The following is a 25,402-nucleotide window of genomic DNA, read 5'->3' as shown; positions in this document are numbered from 1 at the left end:
ATTGATCTGATCGTGGTGAGGTATTTCACCAAGTCAGGCTCTCTAGCTTCGCTTTCTTTCTCAATGTGCTCTTTGATCACTTTGGAGTTTGTTCTTATTATGAAGGTTTGCTATCCTAGAGCTTTCATCTTTCTTAGTGCTTCGTATTCTGTAGTGTTGTTTGTGGACTTTGACTCACTAGAGAATTCTAGCCTCGTGGCATATCTTATTTTAATGCCACTGGGCAAAGTTACGATGGCTGCTACTCCAGCCCCTCTGTTGCACCAGGCACCGTCACAGTGGATGACCCATGGGGTTTCAACCTCGCTTTGATTTATAGCTGGAGATGTCCAGTCGACAATGAAATTGGCCAAGACTTGAGACTTTATGGTGCTTCTTCTTTCGAAGTCCACCACGAATTCTGACAACTCTGATGCCCACTTGGTGATTCTGCTCGAAGCTTCTCTGTTTGAGAAGAGGTCTTGAAGGGGCTGGTTTGTGACGGCAATGACTTTGTGACCCTCGAAGTAGTGGTGCAACTTGCGCGCTGCCATGACTACTATGTAAGCAATTTTTTCCAATTCTGAGTAATGCAGCTTCAAGCCGCCAAGTGCCTCGGAAGCGAAGTAAACTGGAATTTGCTATAGTTTGCCCTCAACTTCCTTCTCTTGGATGAGAGCTGTGCTGACTGCTGTGCTCAAAGCTGAGACGTAGAGTAATAGTGGTGATTTCAGCTCAGGGGGGCATAGTTTGGTCATGGACTATAAATAGTCCTTGAGCTCTTGGAAGGTTTCGCTCTACTCCTTCCCCCTTTCAAAGTTTCTGGAGCTACGCAAAACTTTGAAAAAATGCAGGCTTTGAAAAAATGCAGGCTTTGCTCTGCTGCTCGAGGAATGAATCTGTTGAGCGCGGCTACTTTGTCGGTCAACCATTGTACGTCCTTCACCGAAGCTAGCTCTTTCATATCGAGAAGTGCCTGGATCTTGTCGGGGTTGGCTTGAATGCCTTTAGTGGTGACCAAACAGCCCAGGACCTTGCCTTGTTGCACCCCAAATACACATTTCTCTGGGTTTAGCTTCAAGTTTGTTACCCTGAGGTTGGCAAAAGTTTCCACGAGGTCACTGATGTGGTCTGATCTTTTGTCACTTTTGATGCTATGTCGTCGACATAAGCAAGGATGTTTCTACGAAGTTGTGGGTCGAGCACCATGGCGTTCATTCTCGAAAAGTTTTGGCCTGCATTCTTCAGCCCCTCTAGCATTCTTACAAAGCAGAAGGTTCCAAAAGGAGTGACAAAGCCTGTTTTTCCTTCATCCTCCTTCTTTATTCTGATCTGATGATACCCTAAGAATAGATCCAACAACGAAAGCATTTCACTATTAGCAGCGTCGTCCACCACTTTATCTACCCTCTCTAGTGGGTAATCATCTTTGGGACAAGCCTTGTTTAGGTCCACGAAGTCTATACACAATCACCATCTTCCATTCTTCTTTTTGACCGGAACAGTATTGGCAAGCCATTTTGGGTATAGTATGGGCCTGATCACATTAGCTTCGAGCAACCTGTCCACCTCCGCCTTCATTGTCTGTGCCTTTTCCTCAGACATCTTTCTCAATTTTTGATTCTTCAGCTTCGCGCCAGGCCTAATATCGAGGATGTGTTCAATTATCTCTCTATCTACTCTCTGGAGATCACTTGCGGACCAGGCGAAGACATCCTTGTTCCTTCTCAAGAACGTGATCAGTTCGAGCTCCTCCTCACGGTCGAGGTTAGCCCCGATGGTAACATGTCTGTCCGCAATGTAACTGTCAAGAAGGACCCTTTTGATTTTGCCATCAGTACTTATCTTGATCTTCTCTTTGTCTCTCTTGTGTTCAATGTAAGGCTTTGTTTTCTCTTGTGGTTCAGCTTCGCTCGGGGTGGTCAGATGGTAGACATTCTTTTGGCTTGGTGTTGCACCTTTCTCTACATTTCTTGCTATTTGCTGGTCACCATAGATAGTGATGACTCCCTTTGGGGCTGGAATCTTCATGCAGAGGAAGAGTTGCCTGATAGTTGCATCAAATTTGTTGATGAAACCCCGCCCGAGGATGGGGAAATATGGGTAATACATTTCAACAACGTTGAATGTGATGTGCTCAGTTGTTGTGTTGTCTTGATTGCCAAAAGAGATCGGGAGTGATATCTTTACCAGAGCTTTGACTGCCTTCCCTCCAAAGCTTAGGAGCGGAACTTCTGCTGGCTGGAGAAGGTGCAGGTCAATTTTCATCTCCCTGAATGTGTTAGCGAATATAATGTATGTGGAGCTGCCGTTGTCCACCAAGACTTTTCCTATCTTCCAACTGGCAATAATGGCATCAATCACCATCGCATCATTGTGCGAAGCTGTCTTTAGTTTGAAATCTTCCTCTGAGAAAGTGATTGGCATATGTGCCCATTCCAGCTTCGCTGAAGGGTCGTCTGGTATGATGGTATTGACTTGTCTAAAATAATCTCTCCTTTGCCTTTTATTTTCAAATTCGAGGGCAGAACCGCCGGCGATTGGCATTATCATGCCGAATGTTGGGAGTGCCTTGGGGCTGACCTCACGAGGTTCGAGGTCGGAGGATCCTCTAGAGATTGGCATTATCATTCCAAAGGTTGGGAGGGCTTTAGGGTCATTGATTAGTGGATTTGGTTCATCCTTCATAATTTTTTTAGGGAGATGTGGTGGTGGTGGTGGTATATCTTGGCAAGGCTGCATAGGCGCGAAGCTAGCATTTTGCGAGGTTATGGGATGTTGGGGTTGGAAAGAGGGCAAAGGTTGCCATGTTAGTGGTGGTTGATAAGCTGCGGAGTTGGTTGGGCTTGGGTAATATGGTGGGTGTGGGTAAAAGGTAGTGTGGTGGATGGTTTTGGGTGCTTGGGCTGCTTTATTTTCTGCGGCTCGCTTTGCGTTGACTTCCAAGGTGATGGGGCACCAGTCTGTTGCGTGATTGAGCTGCTTTCCATGGAATACACAATGAAATGGTCTTTGCAGCTTGACCTGGTTGTTTGGCTTTGGGGGGCCATTGCTTCGGCCTCTTCCCTTTCCTCCGTGGTCACCTCTGTTGTCGTTACCAGAGTTGGAATAGTTTTGGTTGTGTTGATTTGGAAGCGAAGGATTGCTACCATTCTAGTTGTGGTGTAAAGGTTGGTTGCCTTTGATTGCCAATACCTGGGCTTGATGCTGATTGCGGTCCTAGTTATGATTGTACGGCGAAGCTTGCCAGTTTCTACTCTTATTAGACTGCCTTTGATGGTTTCTTTCTGCTACCCTTCTTCTGTCGTCTTCATCTGATCGGCAATATTTCTCCAACTTCATGTACAGAGCTTCCATGGTTTTCGGCTTTTTCCTTGTTAGCTTCGATGCCATCGGACCCGGGCTGAGTCCTAGAATGCAGGCTGATATAGCAACACTGTCCGCGACTCCTGGCATTTGGGACTTGAGTTGCACGAATCTTCTTACATAGCTTGCCAAAGGCTCCTTATCTTTTTGCACGCAGTGGAAGAGATCTCCCTCATCGTTTACGGCCTAGTGGAAACCCTGGAAATTCTGGGTTAACTTCATCTTTAGATCAATCCAGCTGTGTAGTTAAACTTAAGAAAGTCATTAGTCACTAAGTAGAGGAGGTGAAAGGTCCAAATTGCCCCTAAAAAGCTCTTTTTGGAGTTAAATAGAAAACTTGAGTTTCTGTTTACCAACTTAAATTTTTTCCCAAAGAAGAGTTGTAAATCTTTTAATTTAAAACAACTTTTATTAATAACACTTTAGCTAATTCGGAGTGGGAGAAGGCTAAAAATAAGAATCAAATCAGGAGTACATCAAAATCCTGCAAATGACCTAAGTCCTGAATTCATGTTTTTCCTCAACTTTGCAACCTGTTATCTCACCATTCTATATCTAACCTCAAGTCAGACCTTTTGTAGTTCCTTGAGTGTGTTCCAACTTTGTTACACTGACCCAGATCCAAATCACAACCAAACCTGCTCAAAAACTTGGTCAAAATCGTGTAAAACAGTCAACTCAGCCTACTTACATCCCAGCGCTAAGTCTCGAAAACGTCTAGAGCGCACATCTTGGTGAGCCTATTCCTTCTAAAAGATGAATTGAACTCAAGAAAAGTCCCTAATAGAAGTTGGAGTCCTATGACCGAAGAACTTTTCCTTCAATTACACCTTGACCTGATTCAAATGGGAAGCTACTCAAAATCTTAGCCAAAGTCGGCCAAAATGCTAAAAAAAAGCAAAACCAAGATCTGTCCAAGTCCCCGGAGACCGGCATTCTGCGAAACTTTGCAACTCCTTAGTTTCAAATCCATCTCAATTTTAAGGAAACTCCTTTTGTAAAGTTTGGAGCTGAATGTTAGTTCTACTTGTTTTACTTTTGGAGTTTCACGAGTTCTTTTGAAAAGTTTGGAGAAAAGACCCAAAACCGGCCCTTTCTGACTACCCCGAGGCGCACCTCGCCCAGCGCGCGCCCAGAATGCTCCTGGCATGTTCGCCCGAGCGCCACCAGCCGCGTGGCTCTCGCCCACCGGCGAGCTCGCCGACAGCCAACCGACGGCCACGACGAGACAACTCGCTCGCCGGGACGCCCAATGACCGTGCGACCCTATCCTCCTTTTGCCCGAGCATCTCCCTTGCCCAATGCCGCGTCGTGCCTCTGCCGCTCCCCTCCACCACACCATGGCTGCTCGATGACTGAGCTCCGCCTCCCTAATCTGCCACTCGATGGCGACAGGACAACCCCCGTCTTGCCCAATCGCTCCGCCCGACAAAGAAGATCGCGCACCCCTCCTATCTCTCCCGCCCAATCACCGGAAGATCTTCGTGTGCGCCCGCGCCATCCTTCCGCCAGTGAGTGCCGCCGGCCAATGGTGCCACCCCGTTCTCCTCCCCCGCTCGCCTCCGGCCACGTCCACCGCCAGCATTGGCTCCGCCCTCGCCCTCCGCCCCTCCCCGGCCCTATAAAAGGAGTTGATGCGCCACCTGCACAGCTCCCCACACCCGCAAAGCCCCGCCACCTCCTCTACTCTAAGCACCGCCGCACCACCCTCCCGTAGAGCCCCTGTCTCCGCCACTCCACGCACCTCGACACCTCCACCAAGAGCTCCGCCACCACCCCGTGCACCTATCCGAGCGACTTGTTACCCTCCCGGAGCCCCGCCGTCGTCGGAACTCCGCTGGGACTCTGCCACCGAAGCCACCTCCTGTCCCCAAGCTGTTCTGCCACCGCCGAGCCCGCTCCGACGCCCCAATCGCCGCCAATCCCTCACCGGTGAGCTCCGGCGTTTTCCACCTATTCTTGCCCTCGATTGACCCCGAGACTCGCCGGAATCGAGTCGAGCTCGCCACCAGCCGCCGCAAGGACCTCCCTGTGTCTTTTACCTTCTTTCAGGGGCCTTAGCACAAGAACTAGGGACCCCTGCACAAATAAACCATAGACACGAGCGTTAGTTTCTAAGTTGTTTTCGGTTTTTTTATGTTTAAATCGGCAAAAAATAGGATAAATTTTGTAAATGCACCATAAATCGTAGAAAAATCAAAAAAATGCCAAACCACTTTTGTTGGACACAGTTTCATACAAAACTAATCTTACCCATGTTATTGTTGGAAATAATACCCTATAGTTTTATTTCTTGCTTAGGCCTTTTAAATCATAGTAAATCGAACAAAAATGCTAAAAAGGTAAATCAAACTCTGTGGGGCGTGTTTCAGTAAGTAGAAGCTCAAAAAAATACTTAGGGCCCTAGAGTAGAATTTTGAATCACTTTTAACCTTATATTTAAAATCTAAGGTTAAATCTTTCTTTTTGCATAAGTTTTAATCCAGAGCTGAGAAAAATATAAAACCACTTGGAGTAGCTCAGTTTTAAGGTGTAGTTCACAGGAAAAATATGAAACCTTATCTTAAGCTTGATGAAACCTACCTTTATTTTTAGAGCAAGATAAATAGGAGAAAAATATGAAAAATAGATGTCCTTCTCTAAAAATCATGAAAAATTCACCAAAGTCTCTGTAACACGCCTTCAATCCACTGTTAAAGTTTCACCTTTAGAATCCTATAGGTTTTGAGATAAAAATGGTTAAGTGCATGCTACCCTTGGTGGTAAAATACTTTTAATTCTTTTTATGCTAATCCAATGGATCCTAAATTTTTACAGTAACTCATTAATGATATAAGTAAGGTGCTGTAATTTTCTCAATGCCATATGTTACTGTTTGCTTGTGGAACCAAATTTTGGATAAGGAATTGGTTTAAGTGAATAAAAAAATGTAAGTCCTAATAAACTTAATGGGTAATTTTTGGAAGAGGTAAAAAAATATTCAGAAATAAATGAATCTCCAAATGAACCCCGAACAATCCTAAAAGTGACCCCACCTTCCTTGTGAACCTCTAAGTTGTAAGAATCTTAAATATGTACACAATCACCATCAAAGTCAACCCCGAGTTTTAAACCATAACACACCTTACTTCATAAAGTTGCGAAAGTTTAAAACCTTGTTTAGGTGAATGTGGTCGAAATGCATCTTTCATTCCAGCAATGAGTCATGCCTTGCATCATTCGTACAAAAGCATGGAAAAATATGAACTCTTTGCATGTGCATGTCGTGTAGAAGCTAATATCACCGACGGAACCTACGAGCTCCACCCTACGCTGGAAGAGGAAACCGCCGCAAAGCTACATCACGCGGAAGTTGAGCCCGAGCTAGATCAAGACCCCGAAGACCCACTAACTTTTCCTGAACCTGAAGGCAAGCCCCGGTGCATGCTTCCCTGTTTTAAATTATGCAATATGTTGATGCTTATGATTGTGCATTTACGTTTGTAGGAATTGATTAAAACCGTAGATGCATGAACTTAGTATCTTGTTTTGATCACTAGTTGATAAGGTCGAGTAGTTGCTGTGCTAAATAGGACTCGGTAAAAGTTGAGTAATTGTCTGTCACTCGTGAGTTATAGGAGTTGTTTGCTTACTCATGCTACAACTATAAGGACGACGGACGGGACCGGGAATGGTTCTGATGTGGTGGTTTGCCCCGTCTATCTTGTAATGAATTTGCTAAGGTCGAAACATGTCAGCGTTCGTGATCAAGTGTTTGAAAGTACTAATCTCATACCTAGTATGGGATAGGGAAGCCTAGTACCTGATTGAACTGGGGTATGGCACACGGGGCTTAGAGTAGTGGCAGGTGAATCGGGATGGTAGCCCGACTCATGATACCATGAAAGCAATATGGCTCGAGAACAGTAGATTGATTAGGATGCAAAGCACCAGGGTTACATATATAAGCTAGGGTCTCTAGGGTTTATTGAAACACCACCGATCAGGATATCCTAGCCTAATAGGATAACACCTACCTAATCCCTAAGGGGCGGCGCACGGCAACAGGTCTGTGCGGCCAGCACCCAAGGCCCATAGGGCCAGCCAAGCTAATCTGTCTAACAAGAAGGAATAAAACATACTTGCTCCTTCCTAACCTTGCTGAGCATGGTTAGCAAAAGCATGCCCTTAGGATCCATTTCAATTGGGAAATTGGGCTAGATCCAAACATTTACTTCAAATTGGAACTATTGTCATCAAATCCTATAGATAGCTTTTATGCCATATCTTGTTGGAATTCACTGTTCTCAGATGCTTGTCTGCTTCTTAGGCTATCTTTGCCCAAACTGAATTATTTTTTTGTTTTGCATCATTGCATTGTGATGTGTAATGCACATGCTAAATTGTATTCGTTGTTTCAGGAGGAACAAAGATTTGATAAGAGATCTAAGCAGGACTCCTATTGGTTCCACAGATCTCCATTTTGATAGTAAATATTCGCAGCCTTTCTTCAAGCAATGCTTAATATGCTTGTGGAAGCAAAATCTGTCATATTGGAGAAATATTCATTACACAGGAGGTAGATACTTTATCACCATAATGATGCATTGCTCTTTGGTACAGCATTCTGGAACCTTGGCTTGAAAAGGTAGAGCTTTCAGTTGTCATCAAGGAATATGTTCTTTTGTTATTTTGGGTCCAAATTGTAATATGTATCCCTACACCTTACAGAACAAAACGGCAAGATCTGTTCAATTCCATGGGTTCAATGTATGTTGCTGTTTTAATGCTCGGCATACAAAACGCATCAGGCATTCATCCTGTGGTTGGCATGGAAAAGATAGTGTTCTACAAGGAGAGAGCTGCTGGAATGTATTCAGCTCTACCTTACACATTTGCACAAGTAACTAATCCATGCCAATGATGCACACTTGTGACAATATATTTATTTTTGCATTATCTATTGTAACTTGATGGAATTTTATCTATGATTGATTGCAGGTTTCCATTGAACTCCCGTACATACTCATTCAGACTCTGATTTATGGTGTTTTGGTGTACACAATAATAGGATTTGAATGGACAGCAACCAAGTTATTTTGGTACCTGTTGTTTATGTACCTCACACTCCTATACTTCACATTCTTTGGAATGCTGGCTGTGGGGCTTGCGCCTGATGACAGTATAGCAGCAGTTGTATCTTCCGGTTTCTATGGCTTATGGAACATTTTCTCCGGGTTCCTTATCCCTTTACATGTGAGTTTCTCTGCATTGTAGTAACTGATCAGTTGAGTTTATGTATTTACTCGTTGCAGTTTCAATTCAGAGAATTTCTATCTGGTCGAGGTGCTTCTACTGGATATGCCCCGTTGCTTGGACATTGTATGGTCTGGGTGCCTCGCTACTATGGCTTTAGGCATGAATATTTGGGAGTGGTTGCTGTGGTGACCATGGCATGCGCAATAGCTTTTGCGTTCTTCTTTGGCCTTTCTGTGAAGTACATCAACTTCCAAAGGAGATGATGAGGCAATTCCTGGAGGTGATCTTCTCTGCGAGTCTCCCTTACGTTCCTCAGCGATGGCAGATTTTGTTTATACAATAGACCTCTGTGTTGATATTTTAAGATACTGGGAGAGCCAACTAAAGGCTAGTCTGATGTTCTGTTACCGTTGTATCCTTTGGCAAGCATTGTAAATTATGGGATGGTTGTGTGGCTGCTCGGTGATTGAGATCATGGACAGAAGTGTATTCTGGTCAACTGGGCCCATGGTAAACACAAGTTGTACCCAAAGCTTTTGCCTTCACCATGATGCCACGGTAAGCTCATGCTAGTATCCAATAACTTGGTCATAAACCTCAGGCAGCACTTGTATGTTGGTTTCATTCTGATTTGCATACACCAATCCATCATTGTAATGCAGTGGCATAAGAATACGCATATGCCTCGTCATCTGCCAATAATCGTGTCCTGGCGTTCAGCTTTTCTTTCCCATGACATTGCTTGGCACCAAACTCTGCACACTCCGTACAATATAAAATTCAACATCAGATTAAATTTATTTTATAAGATGCGGAATTAACAAACTTAAAAAATAGAACATACACTATACTTCCTTATTATCTTATCTCTTTCTTCAATTCATAATTTGTCAATTTGTTATGTTGCAACAAAATGGACTTAGATCTTGAAATTTCTGCGAGTTTTCTTGCATATTTGAATTTTGATATTTTTACTGAAACTTCTAAAGATGTTTTCTTGAGTAGTTTCCAGACTATTCATTATTGAATTGGCGGGTTTCACCTGATCAGAACACTCTTCACCTGTTGTTGGGCTTCACTTTCACCTCACCCATATCTCTATTCAATGCATCGCTAAACAGAGCATCTGCTATCAGTTGGGACTAATCTTAGGTGATGCTGTTCTTTTTCAGCTGGTGGTCAATGGGAATTGTTGTGCAGTGACTTGATAAAAATGTTGAACAAAAGACCGAGTTTTGTGAAAAAAAAATTCTGGGTACTGTTGAGATGAACTAACTTCTGAAACACAGAGGTGTTGAAGTAAAGTTGAAATTCAGTGCATTCTTTATTTACAAATACCGAAATATCAAAATAAGCCATTTAAAGTAAATATAACATTTTTCAGAGTTTAAAGGCCAAGCCATCTTACAGATTTAGCCAAGACAAGAACGTTTCAATTTACAGCACAAGCTGCTACCACAGCAGAAAGAAAACTGCCGCATCACAAAAGCAGATATCAGGCATTCTTCTCAGATAACACAGGCTTGAGGTCAGTCCACCCTTGCGCCTTCATGATCTTCATGATTTTATCCAGAACTTGCTCAAGACTCCAGTTGTATTTCTTCTCCAAAAAGGACATCAGATCTTCATCCATACCTTCCCTCACCCAGCAATCATCCTAGGCTGATTTGCTTTCTGTTCCAACTCCCAACCTCTCGAGGTAACAGATCAAGAGGTCTTGTTTGTGCCAGCCACTTTTTTCAAGAGAACACCCATATTCGTCCGTTGAGCACCCTGAAAACAGCTAAAACCCATCTTGGCAACTTTTGCTCTCATAACACTCCAAAGAAAACAGAGCTCTCTGTCAGAGCTGCAAAAGATGTTAGAGTTACTGATCCTGCTTCCCACAAGTTGTTTTTTGGCATTCCCATTTTGGATCATCGTGGTCACACAAATGCGACATATCAGAGGTTATCGAATCAACGCGTTTCCAGTGCAATGCCAACGAAACCCTCAATTGGTACAATATTCACAGGCCTCCTGATTCTATTTGGACGGCATTTGTCCCAATGCACCCCCTATCCCATGTATCTGACAATGTCTTTCATGTGGGCGTGTCCATCGAAAAGTACGCCTTCGTTTGTCGTTGGCTTGAGCGCCCATTCTTGGCTACACATGCTTAAACTTTTACCGGAGCCATTTTCCAATTCAAGCAAAAAAATATTCGAAAAATCTCAGTCCCCGTTAAACTAAATTAAGAAGGAGCTTTATGTGATAATGAGAATCTCAGTCCCCCGTTAAACTCGAACCCTGTTAGCTATGGCAGTCCATGTCAATTTGTGCAACACAATACAGGCTGGCGATATGTGTAGGTTGAGACACACAGGGCTAGCTTATATCATCCTTTTCAAGTTGCGCAGCTAGCCGAGAGAGAGCGACCGCACTCCCATTCCCAATTTATCATGGCAGCAAGATCGGTAGCTCACTTCGCCCACCCCGCCCACGAGCTCAACCTCATCTCCTACACCTTGCCGTGCTGGTGCGACCTGTGCGGCGACAGGATCAGCACCGGCACCGGATACAGCTGCCGCCGCTGCTGCTTCGACATGCGCGAGGACTGCGCCAAGTACCCGGAGACGCTGCGCTTCTTCTTCGCGCACCCGTGGCACGACCTCACCCTCTCCCGCGCCGCCGCCGCCGCCTCGTGCTGCGACATATGCCGCGAGGACAATAGGACATCGCCGCGGGCGCCTTCCTCTACCGCTGCGTGCCGTGCGGGTTCGCTGTGCACCCGCGGTGCTCGCGGCTGCCGCAGACGGCGCGCAGCGACCTGCACCCGGGCCACGCCCTGACGGCGGTGCCCGCGGTGGGGACGTGCGCGGCGTGCCGCAGACCCTGCTACGTGTGGATCTACCGCTGCGGGCCGTGCAAGGTGGACCTCCACATCGTGTGCGTGCGCCCATCGTGCGGCAGCAGCGACGCCGGCGATGGCGCGGGAGACCAACGTGGAGCGAGGAAAGAGAAGGGGTCCCTGCGTGGGGCGATTGAGAATCGTCTTCAGGAAATGGGAGCGGAAACCATAATCATGACGCTAATTGAGAACCTCTGAGAGTTCGGCTTCATGGAGAGAAGAAGGTTGGCCAGTCGAGCACTGGGAAACTTTATTTCTCGATACTATTGCACCAAATAAACGGAATAGAAAAAAAATATATTTACTCCCTTCAACAAAATATTAGCTTAATTTACTCCCTTCTCCTATTTAAATCGGATTAATTTAACCCTCAAACGGGATTCCCACCCGATTTTTCCAATGTGGAGGTGGTTTTGACCGAGTAAATATATTTGTACGCCATGTAATCCGTCTGATGTGGAGCTGCGGTGAGTGCATGAAGCCGTTGTTCTTGCTCTCTTAAAAGTCAATATATCCTTGTAGCTATGTCCAACTTGCAAGGATGAGATGCAATCCTACAATCTTGCTGAACAATGGCCTGATTAGTGCCATCACTATATCATGTAAAGTGCATAACAATGGCCTGATTAGTGCCATCAGTATACTGCCGAACAATGACCTGATTAGTGCCATCAGTTCAACAATTCAGATATTAAAAAGATGGTCTTATTAGTTGTGTTGCTTCGTTTTGCACACAAAACCTTCAAAGGAAATATGAGTTCATGACGACCGTTCAGAGTAAAATGGAAATGATCGTTACAGTAAATCAGATGCTAGTAACCAAGTGGACCACAAGTCCTGAACTGTTATGCCACATGACACAACCATTCATAGTAATACGATGAGACTAACATCCACTTTAATTTTTGTTGTACAACAGCTTTAACACAAACACATCAAGTTACTTACAAAAGTTCAAAGTACCACAAAAAGCTTCCATCTTTCATAATGCAAGCATGATCAATTGACTCCTTCAGAGTTGCATCATTAAAAATGCTCACTGTAAGTTGACATCTTCATCATGTGATTGTGCTCCAGCACCTCCGATACACTTCTGGAACACCATTCTAATTATAATGTCATTGCCATCAGTTCAATACATACGAGACAGTAAAACATGGAGTATTATAGTGCCATCGGTTAAACACTTATCGGACAGAAAAAACAAAGCCATCAAAGGGAACACTTATTAGACAGCATAACTGAGCAATTCAGAGTAAAAAGACTCCACTTAAATTATGTTGATCCTCACAATAAGTGTAGCAGTAATACAAGCATTCAGTAGAGGGACGTACATAATTTCAAAATATCACAAAAAAATTGCAACATTCAAAAGCTGTCACTGTCAGTTGATAGCTTAATTTTGTTCATATTTCTAAATGCTATCACTAATTTACCAGCAGTTAGAAGGTTCAGCAAAAAAAGAAGGGTCATATGGGGCAACCATGAAATAAGTATGTGAGGTGTCTAGATCACATATACCGATTTGATTTAATTATAGGAATATCTTCGATTTATCTAATGAAGTACGGCTAAGTGGACTGACTGACCTAGAAGAATTGAAAAGGATGTATTAGTTACTACAGTTACTGATGAAACTAAATCTTGGAAGTAGGATGACAAATTCGTGCAAGAATCTAAATATATTCATCATTTCCTTACCCACCCCTGCAAAGCAATCCTAGATGTTCACAATTCAATCTTGCGGACAAATCGATACTCTAGAGTTCGAATTACTCACCTTGATCCTCATGGAGTCCACGATTTACCGGCTCCGGTTCGATCTTTCAGTTCCTGCAGAGACGAGGAGCGAACCTTCCGTGAGGGAAGAACAGAACCGAGCAGGGGAGAGATGGCGGCGGCGTGATGTGGAACTTTGGCCGGCGGCTCATGTCTCGCAGGGGGTTAGTGGCCCGGCTTGGGTGTGCAGGCCGTTTCTGGAGCTATGCGGCACTGCAACAGATCAGCTCTGCTTGGAGGCTTGGAGCTAGCCTTTCCACGTTAGACGTCCAAATGTGCAAAGACTCGGTCAAAACCATACCACGTAGGCAAATTAGGATGGGAATCCTGCAGGGCTAAATTAATCCAGTATCGATAGTCGGACGGATTAAGGGATGTTTGGATACACTCCCCTAAACTTTATCACCTATCACATCGGATGTTTGATACTCCCTCCGTCCACGGATACTAGGCGCAACTACTTTTTCTATTTGTCCACGGATACTAGGCGCAAGGGGCTGCGCATGCGCTGGATCGGCGACTGGATTAATTGCTGGAGCGCTGGACTCCTCGTACCACTCCCCTCCCGTTGAATCTACACGTTACGGCGTTAACTGAGTCCATATATCTACCCAGAATAGTAGTCCTTGCATGCATCTCTCGCTGGCTTCTCATCTCTTACCACTTCACTTGCATTTGACCGACGATGGCGAAGCGGCAGGTCGTGAGTGCCCGTTGCATGCGCGCCCGATGCATGCAGCAGCAAGCGCAGCTAGAGCTCCGCCGCGCTCGAGCCTTTCGTGTCCATGCCATCCGCGCGCGGCAGCTGGCGAAGAAAAGCTATGAAGATGCCGTCTCCATGCAGCAGCAAGCCAACGGTGAATCTGGAGGTCATCCGCTCGCGACCAAGGCCGATGTCGATCATGGCGTCGAGATCGACTTTGACAGCATTCGGTATGTCCCTGACTCACTAGCCGGCGACACCTATGTTCCAGACTCATTTGAGGATGTCGAGGAAGAAGCTAGCATTGCTGCAGCTGTTGCTGCCGAAAGAGAAAAAGAAAGGGAAGCAAATGAGAAGGCCCTTGCAATCATCCGTCCTATGATGTACAAAATCGTTTTTCCTAGTTTTCCTGAATTGCATGAATGATCTAAATGTTTTCATGATGTAATCGATTACATGCAGTCTAGTTTGCTGAAGATCAAACAAAAAAGAGACATGTTGTAAGCTATGCAGTGATGAAACGCACTGCATCTACATAAATTTCCTTCTCTACTTGCAGCCTTATTGGAAGTTGACCAGTTCTCTCCAATGTTCCCTTATTCATATGCGGAATTTTGTAATGATGTCCTCCTTTTGCAAGCATAATCTCCCTCATGCATGCTTGTAGTGTAAGGAACACACGATTTGCCCTGTCCACCGGGTATTCTAGATAGGCTTTAACCACATTAGCCTCAATTTCTTGGATGGTTGACGGAGATAACTTTTCAAACAATGCCTGCAAGGCTGCAAAAAAGCCTAGATCCAAAACATTAAGATCAGGAGAATTGGGTGGCTGACACGTCAACCTTATATTCCACCCATCTTCTTTTGCAACACGGCAAAAATCCGGGTCATCAACTGCAATGTGAGTCTTCGCGTTGTCTTGTTGAATGAATATTGGGCGTCCTCGTTCTTCAGCAGGCCATTTTTCTTTGACGGCAGGCAAGACCTTGTCGACTAGAAACGTACGGATAGTTTCTCTGTTGACCGATGTCATGGCCTTTAGCTCCATGGTTCCTGTAATCAACCATGCATGCAAGTAGAGTAACCAAGATAAGTAAAGTTGCTATACTTAGTGCTCCTATTTAAACAAAATTAAAATTCGTACCTCTCGGCCTATTGGGACTTTTTCTCTTGGCCGGCTCCAATTTAGTGAAGGGAAAAATTCCTATTTTACCATCAAATGTGCATACACCATTCTCAAACCTTGGGCGGGCTGTCACAGCAAGAAACATCACCTTTTCAATGAAATTTTTGCTCTTCACAGCTCTACGAGGGATCTCTTCGCCCGGCGCCAAGTAATAAATTTGGTTTTTCTTTGTCCTATAAAACCATTTCTCATCTATGAAAATGACATTGTACAAAGATTTGAATGTTGGGTCATCTGGTAAGCTAAGGTTGTCAAACATTTGTGTGCAAAATCGCACACGTTCCTTCATGTTTTGTTCAGTTAAGGTGAACTTTATGGCATTTGTATGGCGCCTAAACTTTCCTTCTTGTAGACGCTTATGCAATGTGCTCTTTGGCATCTTAATGGAATTGGCTAGGCTACGGATAGTTTGACGCTCTCTAAGTGGCACATCTTTGATTACATCTGGGTTAAATGGATGTTTTTTTACCGCCACAATTTTTTTTCTTATTGGAATCAAAAGCTGAAATTCCACCACCAGTTTTCCCTTCACGCCATGCACGCTGGACAACTCTCAACGGCACCCCCATATCACTAGCAACAGATTTCGTCACTCCCTCCTTCAGCACGCCTGGAGTTGTTCTTTCTAAGCACATCGCGTACATGATTCTTTTAAATTCAGGAGGGTAGTACCGCCTCCTCTTGATATTGGCAGGAGTGCCTACACAAAGACATTGGCATACTCAAATTTTGCATGGGACTGTTCATTCAGCTTTGCATGCATAAAAATAAAAATAAAATAATGAGTGCATGCAATGGAGTACCTGAGTCAAATGCCACAACATCAGCTTCATCGCCGGCGTCTACTTGAGGCACGTAACCAGCTTCCTCAACTTGCTGCACAGAGGCCGCCCCTTGAACTTGCTGCACTGTGTGTGCACCGCTGCCTGCTTCAGGTTCGCCATGGACTGCTTCAGGTTCGCCATGGACTGCTTCTGCTTCAGCTGTGTTGCCGTCACCTTCACCTTGGCCATCTTCATCTTGGTCGTTGTTGTCTTCGCCGTCAGCTGTATCATTGCCAATAAGTACACCGCTCGTACAATGAAAGAATACAAAAAAAACAGAGAAAAGTCTATGTGATTACCTTCGTTGCCGCCGTCCCAAACATAGTCGTAGTTCAACTCATGTACTTCTCCCTCAAATTCCCCAATCTCATCCCAGTTGATAGGTTCATTCAAATCTAAACCAGGCATGGTGTTCAAACAAAGAAGAAAGATTAGAGAAAGGAATGTTGTCAGCCGCACGCGTGCTTGCATTGCCTATTTATAGGAACACAAACGAGCCATTAGTGGTGCCACTTGCATGCCGAAAAACCAAACTAGTTAGGCGCCAACAGCTGAAAAGATAGTGCGGGCGTAGATGAATCTGAAAAATTAGCGGATGTAGATGAAAGCCGAAAAAATAGCGCGGGTGAGATTTGGATCTGCATGCAGGTGTGAAAATTGGAAGGAAAAAATGCGCGTGGAAACGGGAAGGAACGCGGGCTCTCGGAAAAACTCGCGCGAGCGGCTGCATGGTGCATGCATGCACTGGAGACAGAGAATGCGGAGCGTGCTCGGTTAACGGCGCGTTACGGAGAATGCGGAGCGTGAAGTTATTACGGGGAGGAACCGAACGTTTTTTCTGGCAACGAGCCGTGATTAATGTCTTCCTTGGTCTTTGTAATTTTTGAATCGCGCCTAGTATCCGTGGACGGAGGGAGTACTAATTAAGAGTATTAAATATAGTCTAATTACAAAACTAATTGCACAAATGAAGTCTAATTCGCGAGACGAATCTATTAAGCCTAATTAGTCTATGATTTACTGTAGCAACACATTGTCAAATCATGGACTAATTAGGCTTAATAGATTCGAGGTCTCGCCGTTTAGATTCATCTTATGTAATGGGTTTTGTAAATAGTCTACGTTTAATATTTCTAATTAGTATCTAAACATTCGATGTGACGGGTGCTAAAAATAAGTAAGTGGAAGAAAACGGGGCTGGAAGAAAACGGGGCCTGAATAGAAGAGGAGTTAACTTTTTGTGACTGGTGAGCGCCGGTTTGGAAACTGGCAACCTGTTAAATTGAAAAGTCAACTGTCCCTGTGCTTGGAAGGCCAAGCTGGCTAGAAAGCTCAGCAATAATGGCGAGATCACCAGTGGACTGACAATGCCATCCTCCCCGATCTGCCTGCTGCTTCTGCGCCCGTAGAGCGAACGAAAATGGCGTCCACCGCCGCCCAGCGCGCCTCGCCCGCTCGTTCCACCATCCGCTTCCTCAGCCTCCGCGGCACCCAAACCCCAAACCTCCCATTCCGCACACGCGCCGCGGCGCCCACCCGCGCGCGCCTCCGCTGCCACCTCTCCCGCTCCAGTGACTCCACCCCAACCCCGACGCCGACCACCTCCGACCAAGACGCCGAACCCGACCCCGAAGATTCCCTCCGCGTCGCCTTCGCGTGCGGCGGCGCGGGCGCGGGCGGCCGCGTCTACTCCGCCATCGCGCTCGCCGACGAGCTACACGCCTCGCTGCCGTCCTCCCGCTCCCTCATCCTCGGCGCGCCCGCCCCGTCCCTCGAGTCCACCGCCGCCGCCGCGGCATCCTACCCGTTCGCGCCCATCCCGCCGCGCTGCCTCCCGCGCGGGATCCTCGCCGCGGCGCTGCACCTCCGCCGCTTCCGCCCGCACGTCCTCGTCGCCACGGGGGGCGCTCCCGCGCTGCCGGCCTGCCTGGCCGCGCTCCTCCTCGGCCTCCCCTTCGTGATCCAGGACCAGGACGCCTCCCCCGCGCCCGCCACCCGCCTCCTTGCCCCCTTCGCCCTCCGCGTCTTCCTCGCCTTCAACGCACCCGTGCGCCTCCTCCCCAAGCGCAAATGCGCCGTCTACGGGAACCCCGTCCGCATGTCCATCCTCAAGTGCCAGGCGTCCAAGGCCGAGGCGTTGGCGCGCTTCTTCCCAAGGGAAGAAGGGTTGTTGGGCGAACAGGACGCGCAGGTCGTGCTCGTGCTTGGAGGAGCGGAGGGGTCGCCAGAGATCAATGTCGCGGTGCTTAACGTGTACTACGAGATGCTCAGGAAGAGGAAGGATCGGTACATAATATGGCAGACTGGGACGGAGACTTTCTGCGAGATGGAGAGTCTCGTCAGGGGCCATCGCCGGCTTTTTCTTACTCCGTGAGTTCTCTTCATTCGCTTCACCTTCCTTTTTGATTGCAACTGCAAAGGATGCTGGGAATTTATGAAATCATAATCTACTTCTGATGGTCTGCTGCCCAACTAGTCAGCTTTTGAGACTTAGCAATGCAATTAATCTTGCTCATCATTTTGTTTTTAGGACCCACTTCAGTACTACAATTATTTGCTTCTTTCTTTCCCTCACCTTTTTGCTGTTCGCTCCAGCAGGGTTAGTTGGTTGCACGAGGGTCAGTTCAGTCATGTTTGTCTGTTTTTTGTAATGATGGGAGGCACACAAAGTTTTTGCGTACTCTTAAAATAAGGCTGGACTCTAAGAGTCATTGTAAAATCATGTGAAGAATTCAGTGAGCTACAGGGGATGTACCGGAAGAGCCATTTATGAATGATATTTAGAAGAGAGAATAGATATGGCATCCTTTGCTCATTGTACAAGGATCACACAGTTCTAGTTTTTGTTTATTCTAATAACTTTATCCCGTTTTCAAATCATTCAGTCGATTGGATTGCTACATATAATTCTTCTAATCTGCATTGCTTGTTCTAGGATTCATGCTATGATTCCAACGTGATAAACAGTTTTCATGTATATCAATGCCATGTATTTCTGCGTTGCATCTGTTTAATACTCTGTGTACCAGAGTGATTCTCATATTTTGAATTGATCCTTCTTGTGAAGATTTTTGCATGAACTGGAAATGGCATATGCTGCTTCTGATGTTGTAATTTCTCGAGCTGGTGCAATGACATGCACTGAGATATTGGTCACCGGGAAACCATCAATTCTGGTATGATACATCTGATGGAGCTAATGTTATTAGATTCCAATGTTTTTTACTTGATTGAAACTGATTGGGTTTTATGAGGATATAATTAGACTTTTTTCAACTGTATACTTAGGTTGTGTACCTTTTATCAGGAAAAGGAGGTTGTCTTCTGAACAGTTGCAATGGTCCAGAGTGGAAACTATATGTTCTTGTTATGATAACTGGCATGTTTTGAAACTAGGAACTTTTTATTGTGCTCCAAAATTAGTAAAATATTTCAATTGGGATTAATCTTATGAGATAGCTTAATCATAATATCACAATGAAACTTTCTAGAAGAAGCAAAGGGGGTCGAGTTTCATGGTTACTCCCTACGGTTCATTAGGCCCCATACACCTTATAGTGAGCTTTGCTCTTTCAATTTCCATCAAACATGTTTTCTGTTAGTCTTTTTGGTACTAAGTTGGATGCTTGAAATCCCTGTTGCCACATTTCATTTCATAGGTCAAGATTATTTTCATAGACCCTTTCACATAATGACTTCAGCATCTATCAGTTATTGTTGTGAAATAAGTTGTCATTCTGGTAATTTCTGGATTCTAAAGAAAAAATAAGTTTTCTGGTTATGCTATGCAGCAAATAAGTTTTACTTTTAAGTGTAAAACAAATTTACAAGAAGTTAGGCATGACCTGGAAAGATTCTTGAAAATAGTTTTATGATTATTGTTTTGTAATGCCTGAGATTGATTGTCATCCCCTTCACATTTGTAACATAAGTAGTTTTTTAATGCTTAGTTCCGCTAGGAGTCAATTATCATCTGAAATGCAAAAAGAATGTCCTAACTTTTCATTCATAGCGACATTTAGCTGATAGTACATTTTCTTTTGAGGCAGTCACATGGCATCATATATTTTTTTTTCTGATTGATGCGTATCATGTCTAGATGATATATAGGAACTGTTTGGTTTGAGTTATGTTGTTCATCAAAATCATCTAATCATATTTCCGAACATCTTAGTTCGAAGAATGCAATGAGTTGCACCATCATCAAAAGTTTCTCTTGACCACACCATTAGAACTGAAGAATGAACTTATGACTTTGGTAAGGCAAAGAGCCATATGATTGATGATATTAATATATTACATTGAAAAAGGTAAATGTACAAAAATTTTAATTGCGTATTATCATAAGCTACCCTGCTAAAATTATGTTTCTGTCCCACCAACAGTAAGATTGACTATGGGTTAATGCCACAACCCATGGTTTTGTAAAATTCTGTAATCTTAATCTTGATTGATGACGTTTCAAGTTAATATAATATTCAACTGTTAAGATGTCCACTTAGTGATGTGCATATATTTTTGGAGTAGCCATCCCTCTATAGAAGTATTTGTCTTTCATTGAGTTTGCTTGTGCAAATATGTTAACCATTTCACGTGTTTCAGATACCCTTGCCAACAATTCTGGATCACCACCAAACCAGAAATGCATATATCATGGCTGATGTCATGGGAGCAAAGGTCATCACTGAAGATGAACTTGATTCTAGCAGTCTCACATCTGCAGTTGATGAAATTTTTGGTACGTGTTGTCTAAATTCAGTTTCTCATGCTATTGGCGGACATTTGCAAATTCACTGCTTATACCAGAATACCAGATACCACAGCTCAGAATTGAATATACAAGATGGGTGGTTGAAAGATGTGCATATGTTTCAATTGTCTCGTTTCATTTGTACTTCGTACCATAATAATGTTTATCTACCATTGACCATTGTTGTTCATCATGCTGTGAACATAGTTTCTCACATCTTGTGGATCTATGGAAACCTTACATCCTGGGCCAGTAAAAAATATGCCTTATCTGAAGTTAAAAAAATATGCCTTATGAAATAAAGTAGTTGAGAATCTAGCTAATAATTGAGTTTATATTGGAATGCCATGGTTTGACCATGACTAGTTATCTGATCGCTTGTTCAAAAATCTTTAGTAGATTGCTGTTACCTTTTTATGGTGTATATAAATCCTGTTGTTGTTTATATTCTTATCCTGGCAATCATCTTTTTCACTTCAGGATGATATTCCTGATCCAATTCCATTTTACAGGTGATGAGAAATTGATGGCAGACATGTCTCAGAAGGCACTAACTGCAGCCCGACCAAATGCTTCAGCTGATATAATTCGTCACATCTGTTCCCTGATTGGTTCAACCTACCCAACATAAAACTTATTTAGACACTACAATTCATGGCATGAATGCATTCTGTATTCTTGTTTGAGCACAGCATAAAGGCATCTTGTCTTGATGTGGAAAATGAAAATCTAATACCTTTCATAATTAACTTGAATGATAACAGAGTGATTTGGGCCCACAAATATCGGGAACTAGTGCCTCCAGGTAGCTTTCTATTGTCTCTGACCTTCTTAATATTTTCTTTTGTTCATGTAAATGTCTTCATAAATGAGTTCTAGAAGCTGCCTCCTGCCAACACTCAAACAGATTTTGATCCTCAATGAACCCACTGTATACTCCGATACTTCTGCCGAATGAATGATCAACATAAGATCTTTGCATTTTCCTTGATGCAAATTCTTCCACTCCTCTGAAACTGAAGTACTGAACAGCTATTTCCTCAAGTTACATTGAATTAGTTTGAGTTTAATCAAATGTGGAAAGATGGTGTTTTTGAAGTAGAGTGTTGCATGAGTTATGCCTGCAGGAATCTTGAAATCATGTATCACATTTGTGTTTCCCGAATTGATGTTTCAGTAGTGGCATCGTCCGGAAAACATACAGCTTACTTGACAATGTTATACTCATTGATAAATAAGTATTCTATGATAATAAACTGAGCTACAAAACAGAGAAGCAAAATATTATGTTTGCTTCTTTCTTTTTGCCTACGAATGAGCATGTTTACTTTAGCAACATTGTTCAACAATCAAACAGCTCAACGAGGCACCAAACTCATGATGTGAATTTCGTATCATATACAATGTCCCTAACATATCATCACTGATCTATGTTAAGATGCTTAACAGTGTATGCATTTCTGGTTAGATACAGTTTCTGAGAATATTTACAAAAATACCTGTTTTGCAGCAACACTGATATGGTGAAGGTAGAACGTCTCCATAGCTGGCGTGGACACAGCATATGATGACCAAACTATACATCCTTGACACTCACATAGCCCTGTACCCTTGATTAGATGATTTAGCTTCTCCATGAAAACTGCAAACTGCAATGCTCTTTGATCTCATTTTCCATAAAGTGATCTCACTATGTGCAATCCTTGATGTGTTCTTAATGTTTCTCAAGGACTTAGCTTGTGAACTTATCGATGTACATGCTGAGGAATTAGCATCTACAAGGACTCGAGTAGAAATATCTGGTGAACTAGTGCCAAAGGCTCTACGAAACTGATACAATGGTTCACTTTGTTGATTCTCATTTCAATGGCTTCACTTTCATCTTCCGATGCTTGCATGACTGGTCACCAAATATCAATCCATATTTACTTATCAAACATTTTGGTGGGGCTTGAATTATTGTTTGGATCATTTGGGAACGTCGTAATGCTCTTGCCACTGAAGTGGAAGTCTACCTTTATCGGTGAAGCTGTTGGTTCACTTTTGCAATTTAGCATTTTGATTGGAAGCTGTTGGTTCACTTCTGCAATTTAGCATTTTGCTTGCAACCGAGGAATTGTTTATTCTTATATCATTTCAGCAATGTGCCTAATGCAAATGTTAAATTATCCGGTGGCTAAAATCTACAGCACCACAAGCCTCTTTGGAGGTCATAACTCATGTTTCCTGATGCTGAAGCAGGAAAGATGTATATGATTGCGCAAATTTGTCAAATGTCTGCAACCCAAATGCATCGATAATAATGCCATTAAAATTCAAAATCATGGAGGCTGCTAAATACTGTGGATCACGTAAAAAGGTGACTGAATACAGTAAACCTGCATAAAAATAGCATCAATTTTGTGTTTTCCTCCATGTTGGCACAACGGTTAATTTTCCGTAGCAAAAGAAGCACGTTAATTTCTCATCCAGCAGCAAAATAATAAGTAAACAGAGGCACATTTTAATAAAACAATGTACACAACAAATTAACTGTGCATGAGATTAAACAGATGATGGAGGTCCGTCCCAAATTACTATTCGTTTTGGCTTTTATAGATACATAGCTTTTGTTATATATGGACCTAGATGTATAACAAAAGGTATGTATCTAGAAAAATCAAAACGAATAGTAATTTGGGACGATGGAAGTAGCAATCAATGTCAGAAATTATAATTACCACCACTCTATCTTAATCATGATTCTCAGATGTTGAAAAGAAACACATATTCATTGCTTGCATCGGAACTTGTATGGGAGCAAAGCAGTCTTTGGGTTCTGATACGAACAAAAAGTGTGCACAGTTACTACAACTGCAGTTACAGAAAACTCAAAGTTGATTCCCAAATCCCAACAAGGAAACAAAGCAGAAGAATTTATTCAGCAGAAAGCGTACACAGGATAACTGGAAACAAAATTCTCCAACAAACAGTACGAAGAATAATTGACGGCGAGAACTGAGGAAAGCTCTCCCAGGTTCTTCATAATCCATATTCAATTGACTGAAGTGGGTTTGTAATCGATTATGAGGATCTTTTCTGATACAGACAAGAATTCATTTGCGTATTCAACATGGGCTGGGTGCTTGACGTACTCCTTGATTCCTTCTGTGCTTTCAAATGTGGATTCAAACACATGAGTGAACCCTTCATGCGTGTTTTCGATGCTCACATTGGTTCCCCTGCCAATCAAAGGGCACACAAAGAAACTGAGTCAGAAACGAGTAGCAACTTCGCATCAAAGAACGGGACAACTGCTGCTGAAACTTTTTGATGGTTTCACATGATCTTGCGGACGCACCTAGGATTTGACCAATGGATATATTCAAGGCTGCTAGGAAAGTCACCCTACAACACGTCAACTGTGTTCTAGAAAAGAAAGTGGTAGCAGTTACTCCCTCCGTCCCAAATTGTAGATCGTTTTGAATTTCCTAGGTGCATAGTTTTTGTTATGCATCTAATATAGTGTATGTCTAAAACTCTGGATGCTACATCTATAAACAAGAAACCTAAAATAATCTACAATTTAAAACGAAGGCAATAATACGATATAGTACTCTAAATCAGCTATGGATCCCTGGATCCGAAAACTAAGAGAAATCACAAGGACGATAATTGTTGTCAGTGATGGGATACGGGGAAACGGTCCGGTCTTACCGGTTTCTGGTTAAAAACCAAACTAGGCACCATTCGTCTAGCATCTGGGGCGCGTTGTCACGGTCCTCAAGCACAGCACGGAGGCATAAGCGACAGTGGGCATGCATGGGGCTGATTCTTAGCAAGCACTAGTAGCTGCGACCTTACCAGTGGAAGGACTTCATGGAGGGGACGGCGTCGACGAGCGCGGCGTAGCCCTGGATGAGTTGGTCCAGGCGCTCGGGCGTCACCTCCTCCTTGAAGCGCGCCAGCACGATGTGCTTCACCACGCCACTGCCACCGCCAGCCGCCATACTTCCTGGCTGCTTCTCTCTCGAGGCCCCCGCTCTGCTTTCTGCTCGAGGGAGTGTACTCGAGGGAGTGTACTGGCTTGCTTTGGTGTGTCCTCCGCTCGATCGGCCTCTCGGCCACCGCTTTAACCAGCGAGAGTGAATTGCCCGAGCTGCGAAATGATAAAGACTCGACATGTGCAGGCCGAGTTGAGGCCGTGTTTCTGGTTCGAAGTTGGATGATATGATTGATCCGTCTGTTGGTCCAAACATGCAGTGGATGCCTGTTTGGTGGGGGTGGGATTACCGGTTGTTGCAGGCGATAAATTCATGATTCGTCGCTAAAGCCGATCACCAGCATGCGCACCATAGGCTAGGTACGGTGAAAGCACATGCATGTATTGGTTCGTGGGCCTGCGGGAGAGCAGCAGTAGAAAAAGTAGCATGCTGACGTCACATGCATGCAAAGGTCATTTTAAAAAATCATAATCTTAAATCAGTCATCCAAATTAAATTTCGATATCCAAACTAAATTTCTATTGTACTATAATTATGGTTCTAAATAGCGGGCTAAGGGGTTTAGCGGCTGGACTCTAAAAAAAACTAATAGTAGGTTAAGTGAGGTTATAGCGAGCCATAGTGGCTAAATTCTACATGAGTACAAATAGCGGTGAGTTGCCTCAAATAGCTATAGAAGAATATTTAAAACCTTGACCATA

At 43.9% G+C, this 25,402-nt stretch overlaps 4 protein-coding genes and 1 pseudogene across 5 annotated transcripts; 3 read left to right on the top strand and 2 right to left on the bottom strand.

The window, feature by feature from the left end:
- Positions 1–1,449: 1,449 nt before the first annotated feature.
- LOC140222830 (uncharacterized) lies at positions 1,450–2,346 on the bottom strand. Its single transcript, XM_072293958.1, has one exon. It carries the CDS (start codon positions 2,344–2,346, stop codon positions 1,450–1,452), a length of 897 nt encoding a protein of 298 aa, XP_072150059.1.
- A 3,947-nt stretch (positions 2,347–6,293) lies between these two features.
- LOC117856313 (ABC transporter G family member 53-like) lies at positions 6,294–9,308 on the top strand (annotated as a pseudogene).
- A 1,716-nt stretch (positions 9,309–11,024) lies between these two features.
- Positions 11,025–11,671, top strand: LOC117856312 (uncharacterized). Its single transcript, XM_034738705.1, has 2 exons — positions 11,025–11,309; positions 11,378–11,671. Exons 1-2 carry the CDS (start codon positions 11,025–11,027, stop codon positions 11,669–11,671), a joined length of 579 nt encoding a protein of 192 aa, XP_034594596.1.
- Positions 11,672–17,281: 5,610 nt separating this feature from the next.
- Positions 17,282–22,604, top strand: LOC117858005 (uncharacterized). 2 transcript variants are annotated; one of them, XM_034740954.2, is made up of 6 exons: positions 17,282–18,338; positions 19,036–19,144; positions 20,143–20,226; positions 20,571–20,706; positions 21,231–21,523; positions 22,229–22,604. In XM_034740954.2, the coding sequence occupies exons 1-5, from the start codon at positions 17,389–17,391 to the stop codon at positions 21,347–21,349; spliced, it is 1,398 nt and encodes a 465-aa protein (XP_034596845.1). In that variant the 5' UTR covers positions 17,282–17,388; the 3' UTR covers positions 21,350–21,523; positions 22,229–22,604. The 2 variants fall into 2 exon arrangements, with proteins under 2 accessions (XP_034596845.1, XP_034596846.1); XM_034740955.2 differs by lacking the exon at positions 20,143–20,226 and having other exon boundaries at positions 17,287–18,338.
- Positions 22,605–23,470: 866 nt separating this feature from the next.
- LOC117858006 (stress-response A/B barrel domain-containing protein HS1) lies at positions 23,471–24,918 on the bottom strand. Its single transcript, XM_034740957.2, has 2 exons — positions 24,562–24,918; positions 23,471–23,939 (listed from the first exon to the last, which is right to left on the bottom strand). The coding sequence occupies exons 1-2, from the start codon at positions 24,879–24,881 to the stop codon at positions 23,753–23,755; spliced, it is 507 nt and encodes a 168-aa protein (XP_034596848.1). The 5' UTR covers positions 24,882–24,918; the 3' UTR covers positions 23,471–23,752.
- Between the last annotated feature and the right edge of the window lie 484 nt (positions 24,919–25,402).

The sequence above is a fragment of the Setaria viridis genome, chromosome 5 (genome assembly GCF_005286985.2).
Source record: "Setaria viridis chromosome 5, Setaria_viridis_v4.0, whole genome shotgun sequence".
Classification (NCBI taxonomy): Eukaryota; Viridiplantae; Streptophyta; class Magnoliopsida; order Poales; family Poaceae; genus Setaria; species Setaria viridis.
This window is presented reverse-complemented; position numbering and strand designations above follow the sequence as displayed.

Bases quoted from the DNA above. Each gene is read 5' to 3' on its own strand.
- LOC140222830 (XM_072293958.1), bottom strand. From the start codon at position 2,346: ATGGTGATTGATGCCATTATTGCCAGTTGGAAGATAGGAAAAGTCTTG.
- LOC117856312 (XM_034738705.1), top strand. From the start codon at position 11,025: ATGGCAGCAAGATCGGTAGCTCACTTCGCCCACCCCGCCCACGAGCTC. The intron at 11,310-11,377 runs GCGCCTTCCTCT...CGGCTGCCGCAG, and splicing joins ACAATAGGACATCGCCGCGG to ACGGCGCGCAGCGACCTGCA.
- LOC117858005 (XM_034740954.2), top strand. From the start codon at position 17,389: ATGGCGTCCACCGCCGCCCAGCGCGCCTCGCCCGCTCGTTCCACCATC. The intron at 18,339-19,035 runs GTGAGTTCTCTT...CTTCTTGTGAAG, and splicing joins CGCCGGCTTTTTCTTACTCC to ATTTTTGCATGAACTGGAAA. The intron at 19,145-20,142 runs GTATGATACATC...CGAACATCTTAG, and splicing joins CCGGGAAACCATCAATTCTG to TTCGAAGAATGCAATGAGTT.
- LOC117858006 (XM_034740957.2), bottom strand. From the start codon at position 24,881: ATGTCGAGTCTTTATCATTTCGCAGCTCGGGCAATTCACTCTCGCTGG. The intron at 23,940-24,561 runs GTAAGGTCGCAG...TTTGATTGGCAG, and splicing joins TCCATGAAGTCCTTCCACTG to GGGAACCAATGTGAGCATCG.